This window comes from Ciconia boyciana, chromosome 20, assembly GCF_034638445.1.
Source record: "Ciconia boyciana chromosome 20, ASM3463844v1, whole genome shotgun sequence".
Lineage (NCBI taxonomy): Eukaryota > Metazoa > Chordata > Aves > Ciconiiformes > Ciconiidae > Ciconia > Ciconia boyciana.
In genome coordinates, this window is record NC_132953.1 from 3,340,076 (window position 1) to 3,353,025 (window position 12,950).

A 12,950-nucleotide genomic window follows, 5' to 3' on the forward strand; every position below is an offset into this window, starting at 1 on the left:
TCCTGAGGTCACCCAGCATCACTGGGCAAGACACCTACTGCCACACAAACGACGAGGAACAGACAGCTTAGACAGCACAAACCGGGCCAAAGCACGTATAAATAGGGAAAAACAGGGAAACACGGCACCCGGGGAGGGGAACAGGCTCCCACCTCCAGCCCCTTCCCAGAAAGGCGGGGACGTACAGACTGATGGAAATTAAGTTCAACGCTAAGTTTCTTCTTTTGCTGGCACAGGCGTTGCCAAGTCAGAGATGCCACCGCTGCTTCCTCAGCCTCCAGTATTTGGCTCATGTGCTTCCCCGCCAGATTTCAGCAGTCACCTCTAATAGGAACAAATTGCACTTCCCAGCCTCTCCTCCTCTGCAAACACAGGCAGAGAGGAGTAACGATATTCAGAAAAAAAAAAAAAAAACAAAACACACAAACCTAAGCTGAAGGGGGGAAATGGGAGTAAACATCCTGTTTTCTTTAAGGGTTACCTCGTGCCCAGGCAGCACAGGGATGGGCTCTCGGAGAGCAGCGGGCATCCAGCCTGAATTTGGCCACCCCCGTGTCAGGAACCATCAGACACTTCGCCGGTATGGCCTCCGGCATCATTGGTGAACAAATCCACTCTATGCTTCAGACCCTAAAAGTCCTGCTAATGAGATTTAAAAAAAAAAACCAGACACTGTGAAGAACATCTTGTCCTGCCGAGGAGCCACTGCTGGGACCGGCTGGCACAGCCGGCACCGCGTTCCTCAGCCCAAGGGACAAATTTAGCTGTATCCCTCTCATCCCTTCTGACTCATGCTTTTCTGGGAAGAACAGATGCAAAGCAAAATGCTTTCACATGAGTAACCGGAGAGCAGCATCTAGAGGGACTTCAGAGAAGGGTTTCTGCGTGGTGATGCTTTTTCTTTAAACGATTGCACCAGAGATGAGGCAACGTGACGTCTCTCTCCCATGTCATGCCCCACGTGCGTCGGACACGCAGAGGAGAGGACCTGTCACTCCTGCTTCTCAATATCATGCCCAGCAGTGAGTCACATACAATGAAAAAAGCAAAAGAAAAAAAGGGGGGGGGGGGGAATAATTAAAAAAAAGTGATCTGGTTGTGTGCGGCAGGGATGCAGTGCAGGTCACGCCAGCCCAGGGCAGCTGTGCCTGGCCATTCCCAAATCCCCGCCGGGATCCAGCTGCTCCCAGCCCCTGCCCGGCTTTGCCCATCCCAATCCCCCCCCTCCACCTCTAAACACTCTCCCCTAGAGATAAACGTACCCCCGACATGCAAATCTACTGGACTTCTGCATACCTATCTTTGTCCTATGCATCTCTAAGTATTTATATCTTATATATACATTGCATTTTACTCAGTTCCTTGAAAAGATTTCCTTCCACAAAAAGGATTGACTCTGCCAGCCTGGGGTCGCAGCAAACCCATGCGGGACGTGTGGAAATCCCTGAAGGCAGCCGGTCCAGCCTCGCCAAAAAATACCCCCAGCCAAGAACTACAGCTGAAACCAACCCAAAACTCGGAGAACTCCCAAATCTACATCACTGCCTGAAGCAGGAGGAGAAAACAAAATGCCAGGCAGATTTTGTCCTAATGCAAACTGCAAGATAACGAGCAGCAGTAAGCCTAAAATGCATGTGTTGTGCCTGGATGTCACGAGACGTGACTAAGCCCTGCCGGGACCGTGCTTGCGCTGCTCAGCACAAACCCTGAGCCCTCAACACCCCTGGAGGTAGGTACAGCAAAATTGTTATTCCCTTTACATTTATATAGCCAAACACCATCACCTCCAGCCTTCCCCCAAAGCGGGCGGCACTGAACCAGCCGACAAGGAGACGAACGCCAGATCAACAGCCTGGAGCCCACCAGCGACCGAAAGCAGCCTCCGGGTCACGAGTGACCAACATACAGCAGCAGCAGCGAGCATCCTGCCCTGCGAACAGCATTGCCTGCTCGCACAGACGCTCCCACCGCCCCGGCAGCTCACGGGGACCATTACGCACGGGGGGAACCTACGCACGCACCTGGCGAGACCGCAAACTGTGCCGGTGGTCCGGGGATGCCGGAGCCTCCACTGAGGGCTCCAGCCCAGGTTCACGCTACAGGTCTGTGGCAGAGCTGGCAGGAGAGCCTGGGACCCTCCAGCTCCCCCCTTCCTACCAACCCATCGCACTCCAAGTGCCTGTGGATGCAGTTAACGGCAGGCACAGAAAGAAGGCCCCACAAGCGAGCCCTAAATGCTCCCTCTCTCCCCCCACTTACACTAAACTTGCATTTTCCTTCACGTCAACATCGCAAAAACAAAACACAGTGGGTTTGCACGGCTAAGTCACCTTAAAAATATGTGGCCGATTCCTGCTCCTGCTGGAAAAGCAGGCGAAGTGTTTTCCCTGCCCCACCACCTGCCTGCAATGGGACGGCATGGGTTCGATGGTGCGAGGGACGGCACCCCATGACCGCCCACGCTTTCTGAGGGATCTCAGCAACGCCCCGTACCTACCTCTCAGCATTACCTGCCCCGGCTCGGGGCGGCTGAATCCTGCAACCCCCACGGCGGTGCAAAAACGGCGCTGGAGCATCCCCACCGCAGCCACCTCGCAGACAGAGGCACCAGCAAGGACCAGCCAAAGCTGGGCTGGTGCCCACGGCACTGACGCCTCGGCGGAGCCCAGAGACAAATATTCTTGTGATTCAGAGGCATTTTTTCACCGTGGCCCAGGATTTTCCAAGGGAGCTAATGAAACGCATCACGCTTGCACCGTGCAAGGAGGAATCGTACACTTACTGGTAAAGCAAGAGCCTTCTACCTCAGACAAGCTTACAAAATAAGAGAGTTTGGCCCAGGAAGACAAAAAAATCAAGATATATTTTGCAGCATGAAAGAAGAAGAAAAAAAAAAAATGAAGCAGCAGCAGCTGTGTTTGCAAACCACCAAAGCGAAACGGAGTTCAAACAGGGATGAAATGGCATCGTCTGACACAGCTTCGATGTCCCAGGTCCGCGGGAGGAGAGAGGAGCGACCCCCTGAAGGGCATGGAAACCAGAGGGCTGGGAGAAGCGAGGAGGTTGCCAAAGCAAGAGGTGAGCCCGTCTGCCAAAGCACAGCCCGAGTCTATCGGAAGGTAACTCGGTCTAGCGGGAAAAGGAGTTAAGGATGGTTTTAGGGAAGAGCCGCTTCCACGAGGCGCCCGGGCGGGATTTCCCACTCCAGCAGCGTGGCAGGTACACGGCTGAAAGAGAGAGGGCTGCAGCTCCAGCCTCTAAAGGTCGAAGACCATGAAAAGCAGGGGGCCCAGCGGCTCAAAACACCTGCAAAAGGAAAACAACTCTCAAAAGACTGACCCCAGCAAGCCAGCGCGCTCCGTCAACCTTCCCTGCACTCCAAGTCCTCTAGAGCTCCTTAAGACGGGACAGGGGCACAGTCCCAAGGTAGCAACCTCAAGAGCCTGAAGACACTGCCTTGCCCGTATGAACGGGCGTCATAAATAGTTTGGAAAGCACTCAAATGAAAACACAACCTTCTGTTAGAGAGGTCGAGGCAACGAGAGCGAAAGGAAGAGCAAGTCAGCCGTGGCACGGCCAGCACAAAGCCTCTGCGCCTCCCCCCAGCCGGGGCATCCCCCGGCCCCAATTGTCACCTGTCCGTCGGGAACAGCCCGGCTCGCCTCCGCACGGCAAGAGCCGCTGCCGCCGGCATGCCGCACCGCTGAAGTTACCGGCGAGCTGAAGTTAGCCAGGCAGAGTTTTCCCCGCTGCCGAGCGGGCGAATGGCATTAAATCAATTCAGATCCGAGCGGATTCTAGGGAAATCCCTAAAACACACTCAAATAAAAGAAATTCGCAGTCATACTGTTAGCAAAGTTGAATTCTCACTCTGATAGTTGAGGGTCTTACATCGGGTCACTCGTCACGTACTCAATAAAAAGCCCTGGTGCAGGCTGGAAAGAGAAGGGCGTTTCTACAAGACCCTCCCTCCTTCCCGAGACAAACCTGCTCACGGTTTGAAGACCACCTACACGAAGTTGTTAAAGCTCAGAAATATCTCGTTATCGATTCAGAGGATACATTGTCAAGTGGTTCAAACCTAAGTCAGGGCTTCGAGACTGGAAAAGACGCGGTGCTCTGCTTTTCATGGCTGCGGGTTTCCGAGCATCCTGCTGGGAGAGGAAGCACAACCTCTAAAACCAGGTATTTGTAGGCAGGGCGATAAACAGGCTCCTGCCTAAAAGCTCCTGGGGAGCGTGGCGTGGTCGGAGTGCCATATCCTGACCGCCTGGCCGAGAGCTCACGTCTTTCTCCAAACATCTAAGCCCTTCAAGGTTCAACCAGCAGCAAGAGCAATAACCAAGGCAAAGCAGAATTAAAGGCGAGATTGCGGAGAATCTCTTGGCAATTCTACCTGGGAATAAACAAAAGTTTCATATGCAAATGGAGAGCCTGGGGCAAAAAACATGCCTACAGGCTCTTCGATTCTCCTGATGCTTCTTCTACAGCCTGAATCCACTCAAAGCAAGAATATCCACATGAAACACTCGGTATTTTATTCCCAGGCAGGCTGGAGGGTTTAGCACTTTACCGCAGAGGAAGAAGTGTGCAAACCTGGATGCAGTGGTTGATTTTACCACTTCAAAAAAAAATATCTCTAAATATTTTAAAGGTAGGGATCACTTGGTATTAGCACTCAGCATTTACGTAGCACTTGCAGTCTGTAGGCGACCAAGTGCTTGTCCAAAGTGCTCAAATATGACTTATCCCCATTTTACAGATGGGAGAACTGAGGCACAGAAAGGTTGAGTGACTTGCCCAAGGCCACGCCGTCAGAGAGTGGAGGCAGAGCAGGAAAGCGAGCCCAGCTGGGCCGGGCTACACCCTTCCTGCTAAAAAGAAGGCCTATGCAACCCAGAAAACCACCAGCTGCCAAACCTACTTTAAGTATTTTGAAGAGGAAATACATTCTGGTGAAGAGTTAGAACAGCGTTTCCGAGGGGAACAGCGGGTCTCCTCGGATGGGGCAAAGGGAGGGACACAACCCCAGTGGGTGCCACAGCCTACACAGCCGGACTGGAGCAGGAGAAAGAAGGGGGAAAAACAGTGAAACCAGCAGCAACGCATTTTAAGCTGACGCGAAACGCCGGGCTTAGCTTTGCGCGGTCGCTCCGAGAAGCCATCTCCATCCGCAGAGCTGGGGATTTTCCAGCCGCTCTCGTCTGGGCTCAGCATCTGCCGACGGAGGCTTTTGGGACCATACAGCCAAACCCCCTTCGCTCGCACGCCTGCGGCGGCATCTCCCCGTTTTGCAGTTATGAATAAAGATTACAAATGTTACTGCAGTAAGAAATCACATTACTACACAGCACTGAAGAACATTTGCCAGCAATATACGGAGTGTCAGGAAGAATTAATCAAAACCACCCTCATCAAAGCTGACACGCACCGTACTTTGGGGGAAAACACCCCTGGATGAAAACAGTCCCATACCTGCGTGCTCACACAGTGTTGAGTACATGTTAACAAGGTTCAAATGCATTTGCACAGACAAACGGTGATTTCTCATATCTCAGACAGATTCGAAGGCTCGGGGTCTTTCTGGTTTTCCCTTTCAGAGATAGGTAAGGAAAGATGTCATGGATGGTTTTGTCGCTGTTATCTTCACATAAGAGGAGGCTGGGAAGGGGAAGGCAGGGAGATTTTCACAATTACAGCTTTCCTGGGATTATTTGGTCGTGTTTTTATCATAATCAGATTCATGGGATTACCAGTTCCCGTCTGGGTTGTTAGTTTCTTGTCAATTAATTACACCCTGTGTCATTTAATTTCTTCCGGCGATTGAGGGCCAGCTGCTCAATTCCACACTTTCTCCCTAAACGCGCGCTGCAGAAGCAGATGTCAAAAGCTCCGTCTATGCCTTTTAAGCCTAGAGATCTTTTCCGAAACTGAGGTGCAATGCCCCCCTTCCCACCCCACCGAAGCCGTCCGGGGCGGGGGGAGAAGCGGATCTGAGGAGCGCCCAGCCCCAGGCATCCTCCCCTTCCCCCCCAACCTGCCCCAGGGTCCCCCCAGCTCGTCCCCGCCACGAGCTGCTGAACCCCCCGGCAGAGGCAGCAGCGTGGGGGGTGTCCCCCCTTCTCCCACCGCCTCCGTCCCCCTGTGCCGCAACGCCGGCACCCTCCACCCCCTCCTGTTTAACCTTCTTGGGCCGGCGCTAGGCTAAAGCAACGTGGCGTGCCCGCCGGTGTCGTCGTGGTCCACGCTGTTGAGAATGGCTGTCTGGTCTTCGGGGAGCTGCCGGTGGCAGAGGTCGTCCTTCAGCGCCGAGAGGCGGGCGAAGGGGTCCTGACGAGGGTGTCTCTTCTTCTTGCGGAGGCAGACAGCTTCGTCAGGCCACAGTACCTGAGAGCTGGGAAGGTGCTGAACCTGGGAGGCAGAGCCGTCTGCGGGGGGAGAGAAGGCAGGTGGAACCAGAGCCGGCAGCTATAGCAGCGCCGGCAGCAGGCGGAGCGCTTTGCGTGCCCTAAGAGGGAGGTTATGGCAAGTTTGGCCCCAAACCCAGCTGCTTGGTGAGGAGGGAGCATCAGGACAAATACATTAACACTCAAAACTAAAATTCCAGAAGAAATCACTGAAGATGGGAGACACATGGAAGGGGAACTCAGTTTGGAGGCGGGGGGGAGCAGGGGAGGGACAGCCTGCAGGTGAGCAGCCATCCCTTCGGGGCAGGGGGTGAGGGCAGCATCCGGGCACGGGCTCGGAGACCCCCCGGTGCTGGAGCCGGCAGGGACCTGCCCGAGCTCTGCCCACGGCGGGACAGAGGGGATGCTGTTGGGGACCACGGGATCCTTGCACTCACTGGATTGTTTTCTGGATTTCGAGGAGCCCTTGGATGACTTTTTGGGCTTCTTTATCCGCTGGTATTTCAGAGCTTCAAGCCTCTCAGGTGCAGCAGCGTCCCCGGACGGAGATGGACGTTTTCTAGGAATGAAAAGCAGACAGGCACTGTCAGCAACTCTCAGCCACGCTCGGGCCTCCGGACGTCCCCGGTGGGGGATCGGTCGACCCCAGCCAGCTCTGCCATGGAAAAGGAAAAGGTGAGAAACCCGGGGCCGAGGGAGCGGGGCCAGCCAGGCGTGCCGGAGCGCGAGGAAGCAAGGCGCCTGCGAGTGCCGCTCCACAGGGTCCCCGCCGTCCCCCTACGTCTATTCCACCTTGCTGAGTGGTGCCACGAGCCCGGCCAGTCCCGCTGGCCACGTCCAACGCCGGCCCCTCAAGAGAGCCGCTGGCACCCCAGCTCACCTGCCTGCCATGCCAGCACCGCTAAACAAAAAAGGACGGGGCAGATCCTATGTCCGATAAGGCATTTCTGGGAAGTGGTGGGAAACCCCTTGGGATGGAGAGAGAGGAAGAGACAGGCAGAAGCGGCACGGCAGCACCGAGACGGGCACCATGAGCCATCCAGGGCGGACAACACCGGCGCCACAAACAGCGGGGAGGCAGGATCCTGCTTGGCCCTGCTCCCACAGCCAAAAAAACCAGGGGCCACACGACAGACAGGGACATGAAGGGCACACGCCGACACAGCCGGGAGCGGTACCTCGTTCCCAGGTCCCTGCTATAAGCGACAACAGAAACACAACAGCACAGGAGCGTCTACTCCTTCACACCGAGAGGCTGGGAGCTGGGTTTTCTTGCTCTGCGGGACAGGACGTTGAAATGGAAACACTGACAAGGTTTCGTTGCGAGGGACAAGGAGGGGATTTGCAAAGGGGTATTTCCCGCAGGAGAGCCAGAAGTTGTGATAGTTTTCCAGCTTTAGCCCCCGAGTAACTCTTCTACAGGAACAAGCTCAAGGTTAAGTGGTCTCCGCTTTGCAAAGGGATTTTTTTTGCTCTATTTTCTTTCACTGTACCTGTTTTTCCTGTCCAAGGACTGGACAGTATGACTGCTGTGGAGAGCAGAGCAGTAGAGGAAAACCTTTTCTTTAGGAGAGCATCAGTCCAGCTCTCATGTATAACTCATCACAGCATCCCCCCCTCTTGCTGCTTTCCCATTTCCTTCCCCCTCTCCATTTTACTTTCACGTCCCTCCAAGTTGCACCAACACCTAATGCCGCAGAAGAAGCTGAGTCAAGGCAGCAGAGGCCACAGGTAACGACCTGGGATCAACCCGAGTCATCACAGAGCAACCTGCACACAAGGTGCCCAGAGATGACAGGGGAAGCATCCACAAAGCGCCTTTCATTGCAATAAAGCCAATGCTCGAAGCCGGGCTCCGGAGAGAAAAGCCTGGGGATTTAAACCCGCATGCCTCTAACAAGCCTGTCCTACCCTTCAAAGGAGGAGACGACACTCTTCTGCTCTCACAACTTGGTCACCGGAGGTCAGCGACCAAACCTTTTTAGAACAGCCACGCAGAGGACAGCATTGAGGGCAACTCCTGCATCTTCAGGCAACTGTGACCGGGAGAGGGTTCAGCAAACCCCGCAAGCCACAGGCTCTGCACAAGGCAGCAAGATGGGCAGGTGGAGGAGCCACCTCGGCCAGCTGCAAGTACGCAGCATCGGTGCCTTCAGACTCCTGCTTTGTTACCAAAAAGCTGTGGCCGAACTCATCCACCTCGTTCCTGGTCTGTCGGTAAGACGCGACCCATCCTGTGTTGCAAAAATGCTGCCGGTGCTGGCGGGAGCAGCAGGGAACGGGCGAGCACATGGGCTTGAGGACAGAGCCCCAGCGCACCGGGGCTGCGGTACAAGAGCACATCCACCCACAGCGAGTTTGGAGCTTCTCATCTCCTTTGGGTTTCAGGTGGAGCCGCTCCGGCACTGAAGACACCCCGCAGGCTTTCCTCTGCATGTCCCCACGTGTGCCACCGCTGCAGAGAGCACGGCGTGGTAGCAACGCTTTACGTCTGAGATGCCGAGCAGCTGCCAGAGCTGTGATACTTCAGCTGGAGTGGCACAGGCGAAGAGCTCCCAAGGGATTTTTCCCCATGGGGAGCGGAAGGGGTTGTTTTTGAAGATGTGCGACTGCAGAGCTTCTCCGTTCTGCTAGCAACATCGGAGAGCACCAAGAAAAGCGCAGCGTGAATTGATGAAGCAGCTGGGGCACAGCAGATGCAATGGAAACCCAAAGACTGGGGTACAAAAAAGTCCCTTTTCATGTTTCCCATCGCAACAGAGACATCAAGGCGTGGATGCTCCTGGAGAGCCTCTGTTCCAGCTCCCAGCAGAGCAGCACGTCAGCCGAAGATGAAGCACCTCATTAGACAAGCTGGTAGTCCTGCTGGCTGGATCCAAGTAAGAGCCTTCCCTTGTAGGAAAGAAGACGTTTAAAAGCCTGTACAGCTGCTGTGCTTAAATGCCTTCTTCCCAAGTGCAACCAGCCTCTCGTGAGAGATGCCGCAAGCAGCAGCATCCCAAGCTCTGTTGGAGCACCACACGCTGAGCTGCACCAACGCCGACAGCTGCCGGGCTGCACCCTGTGCTCAGAGTAAGACGACAGTGACCCAAAGGGCCAACAGCATGGGACTTCCCTGCAGTAATTCCTGCTCGAATGGTCAACAGCAGGCTTTTTCCATTTTATATCCACCAAACACAAATATTTGCACAATAGTTGCATTCATGTAGGCACTTGGCTAATTGCAACCTTGACTACGCCAATCCCAGTCCATGTCCCATGGAGCTCACGTGTGCCAAGCCCTGGACGCCGGCAAGCTCAGCAATCCTGTCACCATCCTGCCCATCGGCATCTGTCTTCCACCGCCTCTTCCCACCGCCCAAACAACTTTGCTAATATTATTAAAGCTCAACTTGTAAAGGGCTCTTGCTCTTTCCATTCTTTTTTCCTTCTAAGAAGATGCTATTGTGGCACGTTGACAAAATTAGACAGATTTACGCAAGGGATTATGAGGAAATTGCCTGAAGCTCATTTCCACTAGTTCTCCGTAATTGGACTTGTATTTATACACACAAATATAAACAGCAAGCGCACTGAACCCATGTGTCACCATAAATACTGTCTGACCTCTGGCAAGGAAGAGATACAGTGGAGGACGAAACGATGCTACTCACCAGCCAAATTTTATCTGCTCTACCCACCCTTTATTTCTGCAAAGGACTCTGATTCTTTCAAATTAATTTTCATTTTAAGCTCAGCCAAAAGCCTCTTCCTGCCCCCATAGTTAGCATTTTGGGCAGCTGCCCATGCATGAGAGATATCTTGAACACCAAGAGGTTCAGGGAGGTGGGCGAACTTCTTCTAGAGACTTCAGTGTAGAGCCAAGCAAAGGAGCTTCAAGAAGCACACATGAATTCCTGACGCAAGCCTTTTGTGAGACACCACAAACACCCAGTGCAGCAGTCTTCCTTGAGTCTTCAAAGGACAACCCTTCTGAACGAGCAAGGGTCTGAACTGCACGGACAGAGAGGTACTGGAGAGGCCACAAATGTACTGAGGGACCTCAGAGAGCCCCGGGACAGGAGGAGGTAGCTACGGGAGAAGAGCTATCCAACCCAACAGACATCTCAGCTGCTCTTCTTCAAACGTCCTTCCACGTATGAAGCGAAGATGTAAGGGCGAAGGCCCACTGAAAGCATCACTAACCTTTTTCCACCCAAAAGGGGGAACCCACGTAAAGGAAAGGACTGGGAGATTCAAGGGCACAGTACATGTATTTCACTCATGGAGGTCTCACAGCACATGTTCCCTGTCTCCTCCTCTCCTTGAGTCAAGACAGTGCCATCCAGGAATAGTTTGGACACGCTAGAACATCCTCTTGGATCAGTTAGAGCATCCACTTGGACCAGAGCCCACCATGTCTCAGCCACTGTGTCCTTCAACACTTCATCCTACTCAGATGGAGAGCTCAATTCGCCTACACGAGGCTCCATTTCAAGCTCAAGTCCTGCACGATCCCATGAGATGTCCTGCAAGTCGGAATTCCCCCTCTGCTCTGAGGCAGTGCTGGCTGCTGCCTGCATCCTGGGATGCCATCGTGCATCGCTTGAGATCCTTCAGCGCAAGAGGTGCTAGAGAAACACGGCGGTGAAGGCCCCTTGTCCCAGAGCTGCTGCTGCTGCCAAGGCACCGCAATGAAGGAGGAAGGGGCTGGTCACAGCGGGGAGCACACCAGAGAAGGGGGTCCCTTCTACAGGTCTGCAGACACCACAACTCATCTACACAACAAACTTCACCATGCTGACGGGAGAGGAGCAGGGAGGAGAGAGGACGAGGGAAAAGGGGCCGGACTGGAGAGGAAGAAGGGGATAAAGTCATGGGGAAGGGAGGGAGAGAGGAAGATAAATGAAAAACAGGAGTGAGAAAATATATAAGTAAATTAAAGAGACTGAAAAGAAAAAAAATAATAGTAATTAAGAAAGAAAAGAAAAACGCACTCAGACAAGCGGACTCACAACTTCTCCAAGCGGGAGGAGGCATGAAACACATGCAGAGGATCAGCACATGGACAGTCTTTAAAGGGGAACCTGTTTTCTTTCAAGCGGGGAGCGAGGGGTGCTCCTCCTCCCGCAAGCCTGGCACCGACGTCCCTTCATCACTCAACACTACGCTGCGGCCAAGGCCCCCAGCTCCCGGCATCAGCAGCACTGTCCCAGCAAGGGGGGCCGGGACGGCCGCCTGGGGCAGGCTGCGGTGCCGAGGGGCACGGGGGCCTGGTGCCTTGTCTGTGGTTTTTGGGTTTCCCTCTGCAGGGAGACGACAGCCCCCTCTTCCCCATTAGGAGATGCATCACCATGCGCTGCATCCAAAGAGAAGATGGGAAAACTGCTCGTGCCGACTCAGTAACGGCATTATTTATCCCTTGCCCATCGGTAAAAACTACCCGACCTTCACCCAGCAAAAGCCACCATGCTGCAGCTGCCACCGAGCCCGCCAACAGCCTCTCCCTCTCCTCCTCTCAGCTTTTATTACTGCAGTACAGAAATCTGGCTGGTCTGGTATAAAATCCCTGTGCTCCGCATGCACTGACAATTTTATGACCCCAAATCATGAAGAAATTACTTGGCTGGGCTCTTTACAGGATTCCTCACTTATTAAAGGGAGATTTATTCTTCTGGCTTCCCCTTTTTGGGGATAATGACTCTGGAGTCACTCCTGCGACTCCAACCCCCGGCAGCATCTCGGAGTAGGACGCACGGCTGCTCCTCAGCAAACGTCCTGCTGGGCAATGTGACCCTGCTCCTGAAACCCCATCAGCCCACGGCACCCGGCACTGGAGACGGGAGCCAGCCAGGATCTGTGCAAGAGCCACACTGAACTCAGACATGAGCCTGGACTCACCTCTGCTGCACTAAAGCCATGTTCACTTGTGTCCCTAATGCTCCCGGAGCAGGGAAGCACCATGGAAAAAGAATAGAGAAAACAGCCATGTCCTCGCTGAGGGCTTCCTCGTTTCTCAAGAAGTCTGGCACAGTCCAGATCTCACCAAGGCTTCCTGCTAGCTTTGTTCCTCATGGGTCACCCTGCTCTGGGATGAGCAGGGGAAAACAGAAGAAGAAGGTGGCCAAGCGCTTAAGAGCTTTGGAGGCTACAAGGCTCAAACTGGAGGGGTTTTGCCATGCCAAGAGGATGGCTCCTCCATCCCATACCTGCTCCTACCGCCATGACCTGAAACTCCTTCCTCTCTCCTGCTTTTCCCACCCAAGGACAACCCTCCATATCAGCTGGAGGAATTCCCCTCTTCTGGAAACATCTACCTGATTTCTCTAGGCATCTCATCTCTCTCTCGTGAGGCTCTTTTCCAGTCCTACAAGGCTCCTCAGGCTGTTAGGAGACCATCAGCCAGGACCTTCGCTCTTCCCATCCAAAGCAGCAAAGCTTAAGTTTTTGTCAGACCTGTCCTAAGGAAGCCTGGGCATGGCCAGGCCCTAGAAACGGTCCCATCTGCAATCCCACCTCTCCTTCCATAACCAGCCCAGCTGACAGCCAAATGGGTCAGCATTG

General features: G+C 54.0%; 1 protein-coding gene across 1 annotated transcript in view; it reads right to left on the bottom strand.

Moving 5' to 3' along the window:
- Positions 1–6,195: 6,195 nt before the first annotated feature.
- The window catches only part of IGSF9B (immunoglobulin superfamily member 9B), a 40,156-nt gene continuing 33,401 nt past the window's right edge, over positions 6,196–12,950 (bottom strand). The window contains exons 21-22 of the mRNA XM_072884845.1: positions 6,845–6,966; positions 6,196–6,428 (exon numbers count right to left, since the gene is read on the bottom strand). Coding sequence (XP_072740946.1) covers positions 6,205–6,428; positions 6,845–6,966 — 346 coding nt within the window. The 3' untranslated portion in view covers positions 6,196–6,204. The remainder of the gene's footprint in view (positions 6,429–6,844; positions 6,967–12,950) is intronic.